The 17,516-nt window shown below is 40.3% G+C and overlaps 1 protein-coding gene across 1 annotated transcript in view; it reads right to left on the bottom strand.

The window, feature by feature from the left end:
• Positions 1 to 7,055: 7,055 nt before the first annotated feature.
• LOC123508547 (probable E3 ubiquitin-protein ligase XBOS31) overlaps positions 7,056 to 17,516 on the bottom strand; it is a 90,130-nt gene continuing 79,669 nt past the window's right edge. Inside the window, exon 5 of the mRNA XM_045262289.1 lies at positions 7,056 to 7,634. Within this exon, the coding sequence (XP_045118224.1) occupies positions 7,612 to 7,634 (23 nt within the window). The 3' untranslated portion in view covers positions 7,056 to 7,611. The remainder of the gene's footprint in view (positions 7,635 to 17,516) is intronic.

Genomic DNA, 17,516 nt, shown 5'->3' with positions numbered 1-17,516 from the left:
ACAAGCCAAGCCGTGTGTGTGTAATTCACTGTTTGATCAGCTGCAGTCTCTGACGAGACAGCCAGACGTTACCCTACGGAACGAGCTAAGAGCTCATTATTTCCGATCTTGGGATAGGTCTGAGACCAGGCACACACCACACACCGGGACAACAAGGTCACAACTCCTCGATTTACATCCCGTACCTACTCACTGCTAGGTGAACAGGGCTACGTGAGAATCGAACCCTGGTCATCTGGCTTGTGAAGCAGCTCTAACCACTGAGCTACCGTGTGTGTGTGTGTGTGTGTGTGTGTGTGTGTGTGTGTGAGATACTTTACAAACACGGTAACAGTTCAAAATATCCTCTTTCTTCTTGTTACCTTTCGTTTTTCGGGATGATAAATAACAAATTAATAAATAAACGAGTACTGTACACCTTTGTCACACCTGCCGTGCGTCCCTCAGGTGTCTCAGGTAACTCTTCAAACAATCACCACACTTCTAATTAATCTCTTCAGTACCATACCGCGTTTTCATCTTAATCCTGGTTACTATTTGGCGATTTTATGGAGCTTCAAAACCTATGTGGGGATTAAAATAGTGAAGACTGACCACTAATCATTTGAGATCTATAGACCTTTTCTAATGCAACTAAAATCGCCTAATCACACACACAAATCGAAGTGGTTAAGGTTTCTGCGTCTCAAATTGATCTCTGCAGTGAACACAAAAGTCAAACTCATCCTGGGATAAAGACTGACCATTAATCATTTTACCTCTATAGATCTTTCTTAATCACAGCCACAAATCTCAGTATGGAAGCGGTTAAGGTTTCTGCGTCTCAAACTGATCTCTGCAGTGAACACAACAGTCGAGTTCATCCTGGGGTAGAGACTATGACCATTAATCATTTGACCTCTATAGACCTTTCCTAATGCAAATAAAATAATCTAATCACACCCAAAACTCTCAGTATCGGAGTGATTAAGGTTTCTGCGTCTCAAATTGATCTCTGCAGTGAACACAACAGTCAAGTTCATCCTGGGGTTCGTCGTGTCCTCGTTCATCCTGGGATTATCACCGTGACCAGCTGATCCTTGCTTCCTGAATGCCAGCACACGCTATTCATGATTCCCGGTGAGTTATGAGTTCATCTTTAATTCCGTGCACGTGTCTGGGGTTTATTTTTATGGTCTTCGTTATATCTTATGTGGGTTGTTGCCTTTTGTTGTTGTGTATTGATTTTTTCCCCGTTTTCACGTTTATTTTCTTATCTTTTCGTGTCTTTTTTTTTCTTGTGTTATGATACGGTGTTCTTATATTTCGGTTTTTTTTTCGTTATTTTCTTTTCGTCTTTTTTTTTTTTTTTTGTGTGTGTGTTTATGTGTGTGGTTTTCCTTCCCTAGTGTGTTGTTTCCCTATTTTCGCCACACCTTGTCAACATCTTAACTTGCTATGACTAAATATCAACCACTTTTCAATATCGAACATTTAACTTCACGCTTGACGCTTTTTCATATTCATTCTGCTTACTATTTGATGATTTTCTACAGCTTCAGAAACTTATGTGGAGGATTAAAATAGTGAAGACTCTACCCATTAATCTTCTGAACTCCTTAGACTTTTCCTAATGTCAATAAAATGGTCTAATCGTGTACAAATTTCAAGGTAAAAATGTATCACAGTATTGAAGGGGTTAAACAGCCTTTCAATAAACAACATCACTTTCTCTCCTTGTGTTTACTTCTCTGTTATCATCAGGTCTATTTTACATTATTATCTTATCAACAACGGCTCCCTGGCTATTGATAACCTTTTAATTACACCGCCACCTATCACACCGCCCTCCTCCCTTCACCAGCCGTCACTTCCATCATTGTGGGAGTTTATAGTGAGTTTGTACTGAAGGAGGTGTAGCTCTTAGGACACCCAGGCACACGATAGCTTCATAAACAAACCAGTCTCTCTCTCTCTCTCTCTCTCTCTCTCTCTCTCTCTCTCTCTCTCTCTCTCTCTCTCTCTCTCACTTCAGAACTATAATCTTCACAAATCAATCAATCACTCTTTCTCTCTTTCGTGATATCAAAAGTTCCTAGATTGTCAAGTTTGGCATTCAGTTCTTCATAAATAAGTGAGTTTCTATTAAGTGGTATTACAAATGGAAAGTTAATATAGTGTCATTGATTTTATTGACATTAGGAAGGGTCTGTGGAGGTCAGAAGATTAATGGCCAGAGTCTTCACTATTTTAATCCTCACATAGGTTTCTGAAGCTGTACAAAATCGCTAAATAGTAAGCAGAGTGAATATGGAAACCCAGCATGGTACTGAAGGGGTCAAAGGTGATACAAGACACGGATTAGTTAGAGATAAATAGAACGTTGCATGGATGAAGAGCGTAAGAACGTAAGGCGGTACTATTAACCCTTTCAGTGCTGGGACATATATTTACCTTGAATTTTATGTGCAATTAGACCATTTTACTGACATTAGGAAAGGTCTATGGAGTTCAGAAGATTAATGAACACAGTCTTCACTATTTCAATCCCCCACATAAGTTTCTGAAGCTGTACAAAATCGCTAAATAGTAAGCAGAGTGAATATGGAAACCCGGCATGGTACTGAAGGGGTTAAATCATTCTTCCCTCTCCTGAACATTTTAAAACACGCGACGGTCGTACAAGTGTGAATAAGAAGAGTAGATCCAAAGTGTTTTAAATTTAGCCTTTCTTTCTTCTTCTTCCTCTTATGAATATTGAAAAAAAAAAAAAAATAAATAAATAAAAATACGTCTGTAGTATAATTGTGTGTACTAAATGACAGGTGTTCTGGATCTAGCCTTTATTTATTTATTTATTTATTTATTCATTTATTTAGCCTGGATTTACTTTTCTTCTTCCTCAATTCCTTTAAACAAATGACAAGTGTTCTGGGTTTACTCTTTTCTTGCTTTCTTTCTTCCTTTAAACAAATGATTAGTGTTCTGGGTTTAGCTTTTTCTTCTTCTTTTCTTCCTTTAAATAGATTATTAGTGTTCTGGGTTTAGCTTTTTCTTCTTCCTTTCTTGCTTTGTGTCCTGGATATAGCCTTTCTTCTTCTTTTCTTCCTTTAAAAAGATGAGACATGTTCTGGATATAGCTTTTTTTTTCTTCTTCTTCCCTTCTTCCTTTAAATAGATGACAAGTGTTCTGGACTTCACCTTTTCTTCTTCCTTTCTTCCTTTGTGTTCTGATATAGCCTTTCTTCTTTTCTTCCTTTATAATGACAAGTGTTCTGGATTTAACCTTTTCTTCTTCCCTTCTTCCTTTACATAAACATTTCAAAACACACGTGAATAAAATGAGCAGTAGATAGATCCCAGAGTGTTCTAAACTTAGTCTCTCTCTTTCTAGGTTTTCTTGATCCTGAAAACACGATGGAAGCTTCTTTAGTTCCGGGTTGTGTTGGAGCGCTTTTTTATTGTTTTTTTTTCTTGTTTTTTTTTTTTCAACGATTATTCTCATCCATACTATCATTTCTTATCTTTGCGTTGACATGTGTGAAATATGATAAATACTTAAATATCTTCTTTTCTTTCTAGGATTCTTATTTATTTTTACATGTCAAAAGTTTTAAGGTAATTTTAGAAGTCTTGCGGGTTTCCATATCGAAGTGTTCCGTGAAATGTGAAATGTGGAAGAATAAATATCTTCTTCTTTCTAGGCTTCGTAGTGTTCCTTATTTTCACCACAAGTCAAAAGTTTCAAGGTATATTTAGAAGAGTCTCGCATGTTTCCGTAGTGTAAACCTTCGAGAAATGTGTAAAATTATCTTCTTTTCTTTCCAGGCTTCGTAGAGTTCCTTACTTTTACCATAAGTCAAAAGTTTCAAGGTATATTTAGAAGAGTTTCGTGAAGGGTGCAAAAATAAATATCTTCTCTTTCTAGGCTTCGCAGTGTTCCTTATTCTCACTACGAGTCAAAAGTTTCAGGATATATTTAGAAGAGTTTTGTGAAGGGTGCAAAAATAAATATCTTCTTTTCTTTCCAGGCTTCACAGAGTTCTTTATTTTCACCACAAGTCAAATTTTTCAAGGCACATTCAGAAGTCTTGCATGTTTCCGTAGTGTAAACCTTCGAGAAATATTTCCCACCCTTAACAAAGCAAATCATGACAAATTGACGTCTTCCTTTCCTTTTAGACTCTCAGAAGCTCCTTATCTCTACATACAAACCCAAAGAACCAAGATAATTTCAGAGGAACCTTGTATATTTCCACATCTACAAATTTCCTTCACAAAATCCGATCCTTGGAAAAAAAAAATAAATAAAACTAATATTTTCATTCAGGATTCCCACACTTCCTTATTTCCGGTACAAATCGAGAGCCCCACGATAATTTTAGAAGTGTCGTGTGTATATCCAGGTGAACGAGCTCCTTGAAGTGTTGCCGTTCATGAAAAGTAAGCCAATAAATGAAAAAAACAAACTTGCCGAAGCCAGCCAGCCAGTGTCTTGAATCTCTCCGTTTTCTTTCATTCCAGGCGCGCAGCGGAGGGCAGACTCATTCTTTCCTTCCCGGCGACGCAGTGCTAACATTACACTACGACTTAAGACTTCTACTTGAGAGAGAGAGAGAGAGAGAGAGAGAGAAGCTGCTGCGTGCTTGTCAGACATATGATACACCACACCTTTACTAACTCAGGTTGGAGTCATATTACTTTCTCTCTCTCTCTCTCTCTCTCTCTCTCTCTCTCTCTCTCTACATGTTAATAATTGAACAGAACGGATGTAGAGAAAAACAAGGAGAATAATTAACATCTTATTCCTAAAGAGAAGGAATTATTTTTACTCCTCCTCCTCTCTCCCTACTTCATCCTCCTCCTCCTCCTCCTCCTCCCACTGCATCTTCCTACACTTGTAATGTTATGTTATTATTTTCAAGAATTTTAACACACTTTCTGGAAAATTAATGTGCACTGAGTTATCCTAAGAATCTTCATAATTACGAGTGACTACTACTACTACTACTACTACTACTACTACTACTACTACTACTACTACTACTACTACTACTACTACTACTACTACTACTACTAGCATGTAAACAGTAAAATCTTGGATAAAACTTGCCCTGATGAATTAAAATAAAAAGGTTTGTTAGTAAAGAATAAGATCAAGATTAGGTATAAATCCTCCCTCATAAATAAATAAATAAATAAATAGAGATTCATTCATTAGTATAAAGTAAGATCAAGATTAGCAATACAATCTCTCTCTCTCTCTCTCTCTCTCTCTCTCTCTCTCTCTCATACACAACTTACCAATAATATTAACAAATCAACGTAACTATTTGTTTCACTAAATTAATCACACCTTACTCATAATCTCTCTCTCACACTCTCCCTCTCTCTCTCTCTCACTCTCACTCACTCTCCTTCTCTCTCACTCTCACTCTCTCTCACCGTATCTTCCATGGCGTCGGATACCTTCACCTCCATAGATAGGTCAGTACTTTAAAAAAACACTCCCACATAACTTCCACTACCACCACCACCACCACCGTCGCCACCACCACCACAGTGTTACAGAGGGGCGCTTGACAGGACGGCTCGTGATGGACCTTGCCACTGCCACGCCACCACCCTCACCACCTCACACTTCCCACGTCTCTAATTCACCCTTTGCCTTCTGCTTCTCTCTCAGGCAGGAAGGCAGCGGGTTGGCTAGGCTTCCAAACAGAGCTCAGTCAGAAAACCCTGAAGTGAAGACCGAATCCAACCAAACCCTCCTCCTCCTCCTCCTCCTCCTGCTTCTTCTCCTCCTCCTGCTTCTTCTTCTTCTTCTTCTTATCTTCCTTCAGACACCTATTCTCTCACTTTCTCTCCCTCTTCCTCCTCCTGCTCCTCCTCCTCCTCCTCCTCCTCCTCCTCTTCCAGACACGTCCACTACCTTCCTCGACCTCCAAATGCATCTTAGTCTTCTTCTTCTTCTTCTTCTTCTTGTTATTCTTGTTCTTGTTCGACTTTTCTTGTTCTTTTTCCTCTTCTTCTTCTTTTTTCTTTTTTGTTCTTCTTCATATTCTTCTTCTTTTTTTCCGTCTTCTTCTTTCTTCTTTTTTACTTTTTCTGCTTCTTTTTTCTCCTCCTCGTGTTTCCCAGAATGTTTGACAGCCTTCTGATAAACGAGACGCCTTAAAGTGTCTTAAGAAAGGAGTCTGGTATCTTAAGAGTTGCTTACAGGGAATTTGGTGTGTGTGTGTGTGTGTGTGTGTGTGTGTGTGTGTGTGTGTGTGTGTGTGTGTGTGTGTGTGTGTGTGTGTGTGTGTGTGTGTGTGTGTTTACTGTTTTATCATCTCTCTCTCTCTCTCTCTCTCTCTCTCTCTCTCTCTCTCTCTCTCTCTCTCTCTCAATCATTCCTAATTCATATCATTACTTTTATTTATTCTTATTTACTTAGTTTTTTTTTTCTCATACATCTTTTTTTCAATCAATTTCTTGTTCTACTTTCAACTTCTACTAATTTTCACTTACGTACTTAATATTTCAATGACCTTTTATATTTTATCTTCTATCTTTCTTTCTTTCTTCTTCTTCTTTTTTTTTTTTTTTTGTCTCTTCATTTGTTCTGGTTCCATGACCTACACATTCTGAGTTACGTAATCTTATAAATGCTCGTTACGTTTTTTTATTTTTATTTTTTTTCTGTTTTATATCTCGATTTCTGAGGCACGTGGGGTAAGAAGTGTGTGTGTGTGTGTGTGTGTGTGTGTGTGTGTGTGTGTGTGTGTGTGTGTGTGTGTGTGTGTGTGTGTGTGTGTGTGTGTGTGTGGGGTCCCGTTTTTATCTGTACGTAGATGACCTCTGACCTTTCTCCATTTAGGTCAAACACGACACCGACGACAACAACAACAACTACAACAACAACAACAACAACAACAAGTGTCTTCATTAATCTATTTACGCACGACAATTTTCTCCTTCTTTTCTTCCTCCTCCTCCTAACTTTCCTAGACAACAGACTTTCCTCCTCTATCTCCTCCTCCTCCTCCTCCACCTCCTCCTCCTCCTCCTCCTCCTCCTCCAAGCTCCTGATTTTTATACACACAAGTTTTAAATCTTTTTACAACAATGCGACAAGAAGAAAAAAAAGAGAAAAAAAGGAAAAAATCAGGAATTACAACTAACTCTCTCTCAGACCTGCAAGGGAACTGGCAACTAAGTGGGCCCATTTTTTTCCGGTGCACTTGGCCAGTTTTCCTTCCTTGCATATAAAATTAAATCAGAACAATAATCACAATATCAATAAAGCTACAAATATAAAACTGTCTGAATGATTGCCTGACTGACTGACTGACTGACTGACTGACTGCCTGACTGACTGACTGACTGACCAACTGACAGCCTCAATGCCTGCCTGAATAATCAAAAGCATATTCCACTTACCTCACCCAGACGTCATCACCAGCCAGCTGTTCCAATCACCCAAGCACTGGTCTCGCCTCCTCGCTCCCTCACACCTGCCTAACCAATTCACACATGACCAATTTGAATGCATCTTATTGGCTATTGATCAAAGTGACGTGAGGGTGAGCCAGGGAGACGAGGAGGGAAGACGAGGGGCTGGGAACACCTTCTTACCTTACCACACCTTCACATCTTGTCACGCCACTTACCTGTAATGGGGAGAAAGTGAGTCATTAGCACAGGTGGAAAGGAACAGGTAGGATTAGTAAGTTAATAAGTAATAATCATAAAGGAGGTTCCATTTCTGTACAGGTGAGAATAGGTGTGAGTTAATGGTAAGTGGTACTAGTAATAGAGAAAGTGACTAATTAACACAGGTAAGGAGTTTCTATTTCTAACAGGTGAGTGGAAACAGGTATATGAGTCAACATGGTGAATATAATGAGGAAAGTATGTTTTTATTCTCTCTCTCTCTCTCTCTCTCTCTCTTATGGTTCAGTTGTTCTCGTGTCTCGTGTGTTTGTGCATTACTGATTTTTTTTAATGTTAGGTGAAATAAATGATGTGAAGTGAAGGTGTGGAGAGAGAGAGAGAGAGAGAGAGAGAGAGAGAGAGAGAGAGAGAGAGAGAGAGAGAGAGAGAGAGAGAGACTAAACCCACGCACAACTTGCTGATTAATGTATCTCTCTCTCTCTCTCTCTCTCTCTCTCTCTCTCTCTCTCTCGTACCTGGGTGCACAAATTTTCTTCTTGCCTTTTTTATCTTCTCTAGGGAAGCCAACTAGGTTACACACACACACACACACACACACACACACACACACACACACACACACACACACACACACACACAGACAGACAGACACACACCTGACCTTCTCACCTCCTCACTTGTCCATAACACTACTCTCTTATTAACAGGCACAACAAGACAACAATACACCAAAACAGGGTCATAAGGCGCCGTACATGGATATATTAGGTAAAAGAAGTCATAAATAAGATTGATACTGAATAAAAATAATAAAAAAAGGTAAAATTGTTGACGTTTTTATTCATTTATATTGACACGCGTAAAAAAATATATATATAAAAAAAAAAATAAAGTAAGTCATTTAAAAGATTTGGTTTTAAAAATGTTTCGTCTTATTTTTCGTTTTGTTTTGTTTTATTTTATTTATTTATTTATCTATTTTTCTTTCCCTTCCTCTCTCTCCTCCTCTGCATCCTGTCTTTTTGTTTTCATTCGCTTCTGTTTCTCTTTCGTGTTTCTCCCTTCCTGGAATTTCTTTATTTAATCTCTCTCTCTCTCTCTCTCTCTCTCTCTCTCTCTCTAGTAGTAAAGATTTTGTAATGTTTTTCTTCTTTTAAGTAGTTCTCTCTTGTTTCCAGGTCTCTCTCTCTCTCTCTCTCTCTCTCTCTCTCTCTCTCTCTCTCTCTCTCTCGTAGTAAATATTCTGTAATGTCTTCCTTTTGTATGTTGTTACCTTTTGTTTCCTTCCAGTCTCTCTCTCTCTCTCTCTCTCTCTCTCTCTCTCTCTCTCTCTCTCTCTCTCTCTCTCTCTCTCTGACTTGAATGGCTTCTACGTAACCTTAATAAAATGTCGCGGTGGAAGTTTACGTCACAATATCAAAGGACAAGAGAGGACAGTTAATTAAGTCTAGAAGTTCACCAATATATCACCAAAACGAAAGGAATTAATGAATGTGTCAATAAATTAAGATGGTGAACTTGTATACGATGGTGGTGGTGGTGGTGGTGGTGGTGGTCTTGTGGGATGATAGAGACGTGATGGTGATGGTGGTGGTGATGTTTGGTAGGATGATAGTGACAATGTTAGTAGATTTTTTTTCTTTTTATCATTTCTAGGTTTAGTTAGGTTAGGTAAGGTAAGGTTAGGTTAGGTTAGGTTAGGTTAAGTTAGGTTAGGTTAGGTTACGTTTGCTAATGTTGCCCTTTAAAATTCACAGCGTCGTTTTCTGTCAAAGCACAGGTGAGGATGATAGTGATGTAATATGAACGTTTTTTTTTTTTTTAGCATTTTTGGGTTAGGTAAGGTTAAATAAGATTAGGATAGGTAAGGTTAGGTTAGGTTAGATTAGATAGATTTTCCTAATATTACCCTTTAAAATTCAAAGCGTTGTTTTCTGTTAATGCACGGGTGGGGCTCATAGTGATGCAATATTAACGTTTTTTTTAATATTTCTGGGTTGGGAACGTTAAATTATGTTACGTTTGGTTAGGTTAGACTCAATAAGGTCATATTGTGTTTGCTAATGTCACCCTTTAAAATTAACAGCGTCGTTTTCTGTTAAAGCACGGGTGGGAATGATAATGTTATAATATCAGTGTTTCTTAATATTTCTAAGTTAGGGAAGGTTAGGTTAGGTAAGGTTAAGTTAGCTTGGGTTAGGCTAGGTTTGTTAATGTCATCCCTGAAATTCATAGCGTCATTTTTTTATAAAGCACAAATGTGGATGATAGTGAGATAATATTAGTGTTTTTAATATTTCTAAGTTGGGGAAGGTTAGGTACGGTTAGGTTAGGTAAGGTTAAGTTAGCTTGGGTTAGGTTAGGTTTGTTAATATCATCCCTGAAATTCATAGCGTCGTTTTCTATTAAAGCACGAAGAGGTGATTGCAAGGGAGACGTTAGTAAAAATTTGATGAGCATTTCCTGTGTCGATTATTGCTTCTGCGAAAGGGGACTGGGGAAGGCGGGAGGTGAGGGCGAATTTGGGGGTGGGGTGAGAGGAAGGGGGGATAAAGAAATGTATTGACCCTCTTCGTTTCCGTTTTCTCTCTCCTAGTTTCCTTTCTGTTAACTGTTGTTGGTTGAGCGAGTCTTTTCCTCTTCCCTTTTTCTTTCTTTCTCTTTTCCTCCATTTTCTAATCTTTACCCAGCGTGTTTATGTGGGGTAAGAGAGAGAGAGAGAGAGAGAGAGAGAGAGAGAGAGAGAGAGAGAGAGAGAGAGAGAGAGAGAGAGAGAGAGAGAGAGAGAGAGAGAATAATTTATCTAATTGTGTTTACAGGACTGTGTGTGTGTGTGTGTGTGTGTGTGTGTTAATGGGAGAGCCGTGTTGTAATAGTGGACCTGCTGCTTGAAATTAAACACACACACACACACACACTACCGTAATGTTGAGACAAAAGAACAGTAAACAGAAGCCCAACGCCCACAACCTCTCTCTCTCTCTCTCTCTCTCTCTCTCTCTGATGCGAGACGTCACGGAAATTAAGACAGACTTGAATGCGTCTTGACTTTTACTCTATCTCTGGGAAAATATTCTCTCTCTCTCTCTCTCTCTCTCTCTCTCTCTCTCTCTCTCTCTCTCTCTGCAATTTCTTAGGTTTTCTTTCTCCTTTCACGGTTTCTATTACTTTTCTCTTTTCTTCATCTTCCCTTTCTTTCTTTGTTCTTTTTCCCTATTCCTTCTTCTCCTTCTCCCTTTTCCTCTTCTCTTTGTTTTATTCATTCTTCCTCTTTCTTTTCCATCACCACCACAACCACCATCACCGCCTACTTTTCTCCCTCCTCCTCTTCTTCTTCCTCCTCATAATCATTGGAAAGTCGCATACACACACACACACACACACACACACACACACACACACACACACACACACACACACACACACACACACACACGGAAAAATAAACGTACATGAAGATTTTTATACATAATCATACATACATGTGTAGGGAAAGTTGGTGTACATGAGGAGACACACACACACACACACACACACACACACACACACACACACACACACACACACACACACACACACACACACACACACACAAAGAAACATAAGGAAGAAAGAAACACGAAAAGAAACGCACACACGGGAAAGCTGCACACACACACACACACACACACACACACACACACACACACACACACACACACACACACACACGTGAAAGTACTACGTGAAAGTACTACGTGAAGTCATTACAAAAAGTACACACACACACACGTACGCAGACAGCCACACCCATACGCACACGGCATCAAATACGTACACAGATCAATACACACGTACACAGGAAACGTTCATAAACCCGCGTAGTGGAAAATAAAGTGGAGTACATACATGGAGGAGCAACAGTGACTCCACCCCGCCGCCATCTTGCTACGCCAATCCTCTTACTTCTCTTTTCTTTCTCCCACTTCTTTTTTCTCTTTGTTCTGTTCTTTTCTGCATTTTTTCCTATCTCTCTCTCTCTCTCTCTCTCTCTCTCTCTCTCTCTCTCTCTCTCTCTCTCTCTCTCTCTCTAACTTTCTCCATATCTTTTTTTCTCCCTCGTGTTTTTCTCTTTTGTTTATCTCTCTCTCTCTCTCTCTCTCTCTCTCTCTCTCTCTCTCTCTCTCTCTCTCTCTCTAGACGTCTTATCTTTTCTTCTCCCTCTTCCTCTGCTCTTTCTCTATTTCTATCTCTTCCCCTCTCCTTCCCTCATTTTTTTCCCTTATCTTCTTTCCTTCCCTTCCCTTCCAATCTTTCCTTCTCCCCTTCCTCCTCCTGTTATCTCTCTCTCTCTCTCTCTCTCTCTCTCTCTCTCTCTCTCTCTCTCTCTCTGCAGTGTTATTTTTAGAAGCCTGTTCTGATAGATGATTGTGAGACGATCAATAGGAGTTTTAGTCATTCTCTCTCTCTCTCTCTCTCTCTCTCTCTCTCTCTCTCTCTCTCTCTCTCTGGGAAACCACGTTATTCATCATATTTTTCATTTTTTTCTTTGTTTTTAACCTAATTCTTTGTTATTCCCTTGCTTGTTGGCTTCGTTCCATCTCTCTCTCTCTCTCTCTCTCTCTCTCTCTCTCTCTCTCTCTCTCTCTCTCATGGAAAATTGAGTGAGTTGTCTATTTTTTTTTTTAAACTTTCTTTCCATTACATTTTTTCCCCTGCTTGCTAACTCTCTCTCTCTCTCTCTCTCTCTCTCTCTCTCTCTCTCTCTCTCCACACCATTAATACATTTACCTGTGTACGGCTTCAAGTATACACATGATAAGTCTTCATGTACACCTTGATACCTACACGTGTACGGTTTCATGTACGTTTAGGGATACCGGATAATACCTCTTATGAGTCTGTATGTATGTATGTATGTATGTATGTATGTATGTATACCTTGATGGCTACACATATGCTTCAGGTATCCACGTACTAATTAAGGCAATGTTGATATAAAGGCCTTTTATTATATTTTTTGTTCCACTTCGTCAGTTTTTTCCTCTCCAACATGAAAAAATAGTTAATTAAGTGCTTGTGTACAGGTGTGAGGTCACGAGGTACAGGTGTGTGAAGGCGCCAGGTGTCACGAATAACGTTTAAAGATGCATTTCTATTGATCTACACAATCATTACAAGGATAGCCAAGTGCTTTCTTCAAAATAACTTCATCCCAGACCAAGAGCCAGTGACCAGTTTAGAATAGACAGACTATAGTAATGTAATTTAATGGTTGATACTGTGAGAAAGCGTCAGGTGAGAGGAATAATGTTAAAGGTCCATGTTTACGTGCAGGTGTGTAGGACGAGGTGTGTGGGAGGCAGGTAAGAGGGACTGTGCGTTTACCAGGTGTGTAGGTGTGATGTAGTGTGATGTGCAGGTGTGGGGTAGGTACGAGTGAAGGTGTGGCTGACAGGTGTGGAGTTCAAGGTCAGAATATGGATGAGTGTGTGAATCAGGTGTGGTGGAGGGCAGGTGAGAAGCGAGAAAGGTGTGTGTGGGTGTCAGGTGTGCAAAATTGAGTATAAATGCCTGCAGGTGTGTTTGGGCATGGATAAGGTGTTAGAGAGGTGGTGTGTGTGTGTGTGTGTGTGTGTGTGTGTGTGTGTGTGTGTGTGTGTGTGTGTGTGTGTGTGTGTGTGTGTGTTGAAATGAAGGTATCAGCCCATCAAGCCACCTGATTAGACACACACACACACACACACACACACACACACACACACACACACACACAGGTAGCCAGCCAGTCAGGAGGGAACCACGACTTTCACACGTAATTTCCGGCGAGCAATATCAGCCATAACGGAGCAGTTTCCTCCACTACACTCCTCTGTCTCTCTCTCTCTCTCTCTCTCTCTCTCTCTCTCTCTCTCTCTCTCTCTCTCTCTCTCTCTCTCTCTCTCTCTCTTTTTTTTTTCCTTGTATTTTTATCATCGGGCCTAAATATCCTCTTTATTTAGTTTGTTTATTTTTATTATTGTTGTTAAGTCATGTTTGCTCCCCCACTCTCTCTCTCTCTCTCTCTCTCTCTCTCTCTCTCTCTCTCTCACACACACAGATCAGGTCAACCTCCTTAATTTGATTTGGTATATCTGCTTGCTTCCCTCCCACCACCCCACCCTTGTTCCGGCTGTTTACGTGCCAGTTGGGGATTGAGGACACGAACAGACCGGCAGACATATACGTAGACGAGTTAACATACAGATAAACAGACTGCTTGGAATTAAGGACACGAACAGACAAGCAGAAAGGTACACAGATAAGTTAACAGATAAACAGACAGCCAGCTAGCAAGTACAGGTAAAGGTAAGGTTAGGTAAAGGTTAGGTTAGGTTAGGTTAGGTTAGGTTAGGTTACACAGATAAATAGATAGACTGATAGACAGACAGATAGACAATAGCATATACACAGAGAAGCAGACAGTTAATAAAGGTAAACAGATTAGATTAGATAAGATATAGTAAGGCAAGGTAAAATTAGATTAGAAAAAATAAATAAAGGGAAATATACAGGACATCAAAAGAGAGATAAAGGAAAGATAGAAAATAAAAAGGAAAGATAAGAAGAAGAGAATAAACAGGACAAAGGAAACACAAGAGGCAGAGAGGAAAAACAACACAATAGAAAGGAAGAAGTAAGAAAGGAGGAGAGAATAAGGTTAAAAATGAGAGAGAGAGAGAGAGAGAGAGAGAGAGAGAGAGAGAGAGAGAGAGAGAGAGAGAGAGAGAGAGAGAGAGAGAGAGAGAGAGAGAGAGAGAGAGAGAGAGAGAGAGAGAGAGAGAGTTAAAGCAATGATACCAAGCCAAGAGGAGAGGCGATAGGAAACTGGTATGAATGAAGGGTAGGATAGGAAGGAAAGGAGAGAGAGGGAGGGAGGGAAAGAGAGAGGGAAAGAGGGAAGGGAGGGAGGGAAGGGAGAGAAGGGAGGGAGGCGTTGTCTTGATTACATTAAAGCTCAGCTCTCCACCCTCCACCACTTGCTGCCTGCCCGCCGCCCACCGCCCCGCCCCGCCCCGCCCTGCACCACCACCACCACCACCACCACCACCACCACCACCACCACCACCACCCACACTACTACCAATGCCATTACAAATACTATCGATATACTAACACCATTACCACTATACCACTACTAAAACTACTACTACTACTACTACTACTACTACTATTGCTATTACTTCTACTATACCATACACATAATATTACTACCAGCACCACCACTATTACTAAGACTATTTCCAATACTATTACTACCACCATCACTACCAGTACTACTAATATTATATCTGTTACCACAACTACTACAACTACTACCAATATTACCACTACTACCACTACCATAACCTAACCTAACCTAACCTAACTTCACCTAACCTAACTTCACCAACCTCTATCACTATCATCATCACTAGCATCACCATTACAGAACCCTTCTCATATTCATCACCACCATCAAACTTCACTGCCTAAACCACCATTACCACCACCACCACCACCACCACCACAAACATCACACAGCTTCCATCCCCACCATCATCATCATCAGTCTTCATCACCATTACAGAATCTTTACCCTCCACCACACGCCATCACCATCAAAACGCCATAAGTTACACCCCTCACTATCACCACCACTATTTGCACCACCATCACCACTATCATCACCACCACTCCTGTTAATATTACTACCACACCTAACTAATTACTCAAAGTGGTGACCAGTATAACTATTTCACCACCACCATCACCACCACCACCACCATCATTTAAAAATTTAATATTTCGAATATATTGAGAGAGAGAGAGAGAGAGAGAGAGAGAGAGAGAGAGAGAGAGAGAGAGAGAGAGAGAGAGAGAGAGAGAGAGAGAGAGAATATAAATTGAACCTTATATGGGAGATGTTTATTAATGGGAAGATGTGTGTGTGTGTGTGTGTGTGTGTGTGTGTGTGTGTGTGTGTGTGTGTGTGTGTGTGTGTGTGTGTGTGTGTGTGTGTGTGTGTGTGTGTGTGTGTGTGTGTGTGTGTGTGTGTGTGTCCTTGGGTCGTGAAGAAGGGATAGTGATGAGGAAGTGATGAAGGGTGGGGAGGGGCTGGGCCATGTGGGCGGGGTGGGGCGTCTCCCTCACCACGCCCACAGGTGAATCAGCTCCAGGTAAACATATCAGGTGGTGGTGGTGGTGGTGGTGGTGGTGGTGGTGGTGGTGGTGGTGGTGGTGGTGGTTTTCCATTTACGAGATTATTTGGGTGTGTGTGTGTGTGTGTGTGTGTGTGTGTGTGTGTGTGTGTGTGTGTGTGTGTGTGTGTGTGTGTGTGTGTGTGTGTGTGTGTATACGAGAGAATGCATTAGTTAGTTAGTATATTAAAAGATAATGTGTGTGTGTGTGTGTGTGTGTGTGTGTGTGTGTGTGTGTGTGTGTGTGTGTGTGTGTGTGTGTGTGTGTGTGTGTGTGTGTTACCGTATGTTGTGGTGAGTTTCTTTCAAGTTTCTTAAAGCCACAGTGGTGAGGAAAAGATGGTACGACTGGGTCACCTCTCTCTCTCTCTCTCTCTCTCTCTCTCTCTCTCTCTCTCTCTCTCTCTCTCTCTTCCCACATAACCACGTCCTTCAAGAAGCAATGATGTGTGTTTGATGTGATGGTAATGATGGTAGCAGCAGCAGTAGTAGTAGTAGTAGTAGTAGTAGTAGTAGTAGTAGTAGTAGTAGTAGTAGTAGTAGTAGTGGTGGTGGTGGTGGTGGTGGTGGTGGTGGTGGTGGTGGTGGTGGTGGTGGTGGTGGTGGTGGTGGTGGTGGTGGTGACAGGTCCAGATAAACATGTCAAGACGTGTTTTGAGACTAGTGGAGGTGTTTGTGGTGGAAGTATGGTGATGTGGAGGTGGTTGATGGTGGAAGGGTTAACGGGAATAGGTGGATGAATTAAAGGTGCGGTAATTAAAGGTGTAGTAATGGTGGTGCGCTCAAAGGTGTGGTGTAGTGTGTTGTGTTGATGTATGGTGGTGTGCTGGTGTGGTGGTGTGTGGTGTAGTGTGTGGTGTAGTGTGTTGGTGTGTGTTGGTATGTGGTGTTGTGTTGGTGTGTGGTGGTGTTGTGTTAGTGTGGTGGTGTGTGGTGTAGTGTGTTGGTATGTGGTGTTGTGTTGGTGTGTAGTGTAGTGTGTTGGTGTGTGTTGGTATGTGGTGGTGTTGGTGGTGGTGTTGTGTTGGTGTGTGGTGGTGTTGTGTTGGTGTGGTGGTGTGTGGTGTAGTGTGGTGTAGTGTGTTAGTATGTGGTGTTGTGTTGGTGTGTGGTGTGGTGTGTTGGTGTGGTTGTGTGTGGTGTAGTGTGTTGGTGTGTGTTGGTGGTGGTGGTGGTGATGGTGATGGTGGTGGTGGTGGTGGTGGGGACAAGGTGAAAGTAACGAATATTACTAGTTTCTTGTACACTCATTAAAAAATAGAATATCAATATAAGATAAGGAAAAATAAAGACCAACTCATAATAATAATAATAATAATAATAATAATAATAATAATAATAATAATAATAAAACAAAAGACAGACCAGGGAACACAGTAGTAGTAGTAGTAGTAGTAGTAGTAGTAGTAGTAGTAGTAGTAGTAGTAGTAGTAGTAGTAGTAGCAAAATAAGAACAAGAATTAAGGAAAGAGGAAATAAATGTGAGTGAAAACGAAAAGAAGAAAATAAAAAGAAAAGGACGAGAAAATAAATCAAAAAAAGACCAACGAATCAATGAATAAAGGAAAACAAACAAACAACAAGAAAATAAAGAAAAAAAATAAACTAGCCTAAAAACATGAAAATAAATAAAACAAGAAAAAAAAAGAAAAAAACGAAAAAAAAACGAAAAATATAAAA

This window comes from Portunus trituberculatus, chromosome 25 (assembly GCF_017591435.1).
Source record: "Portunus trituberculatus isolate SZX2019 chromosome 25, ASM1759143v1, whole genome shotgun sequence".
NCBI classification, from domain to species: Eukaryota; Metazoa; Arthropoda; class Malacostraca; order Decapoda; family Portunidae; genus Portunus; species Portunus trituberculatus.
This window is presented reverse-complemented; position numbering and strand designations above follow the sequence as displayed.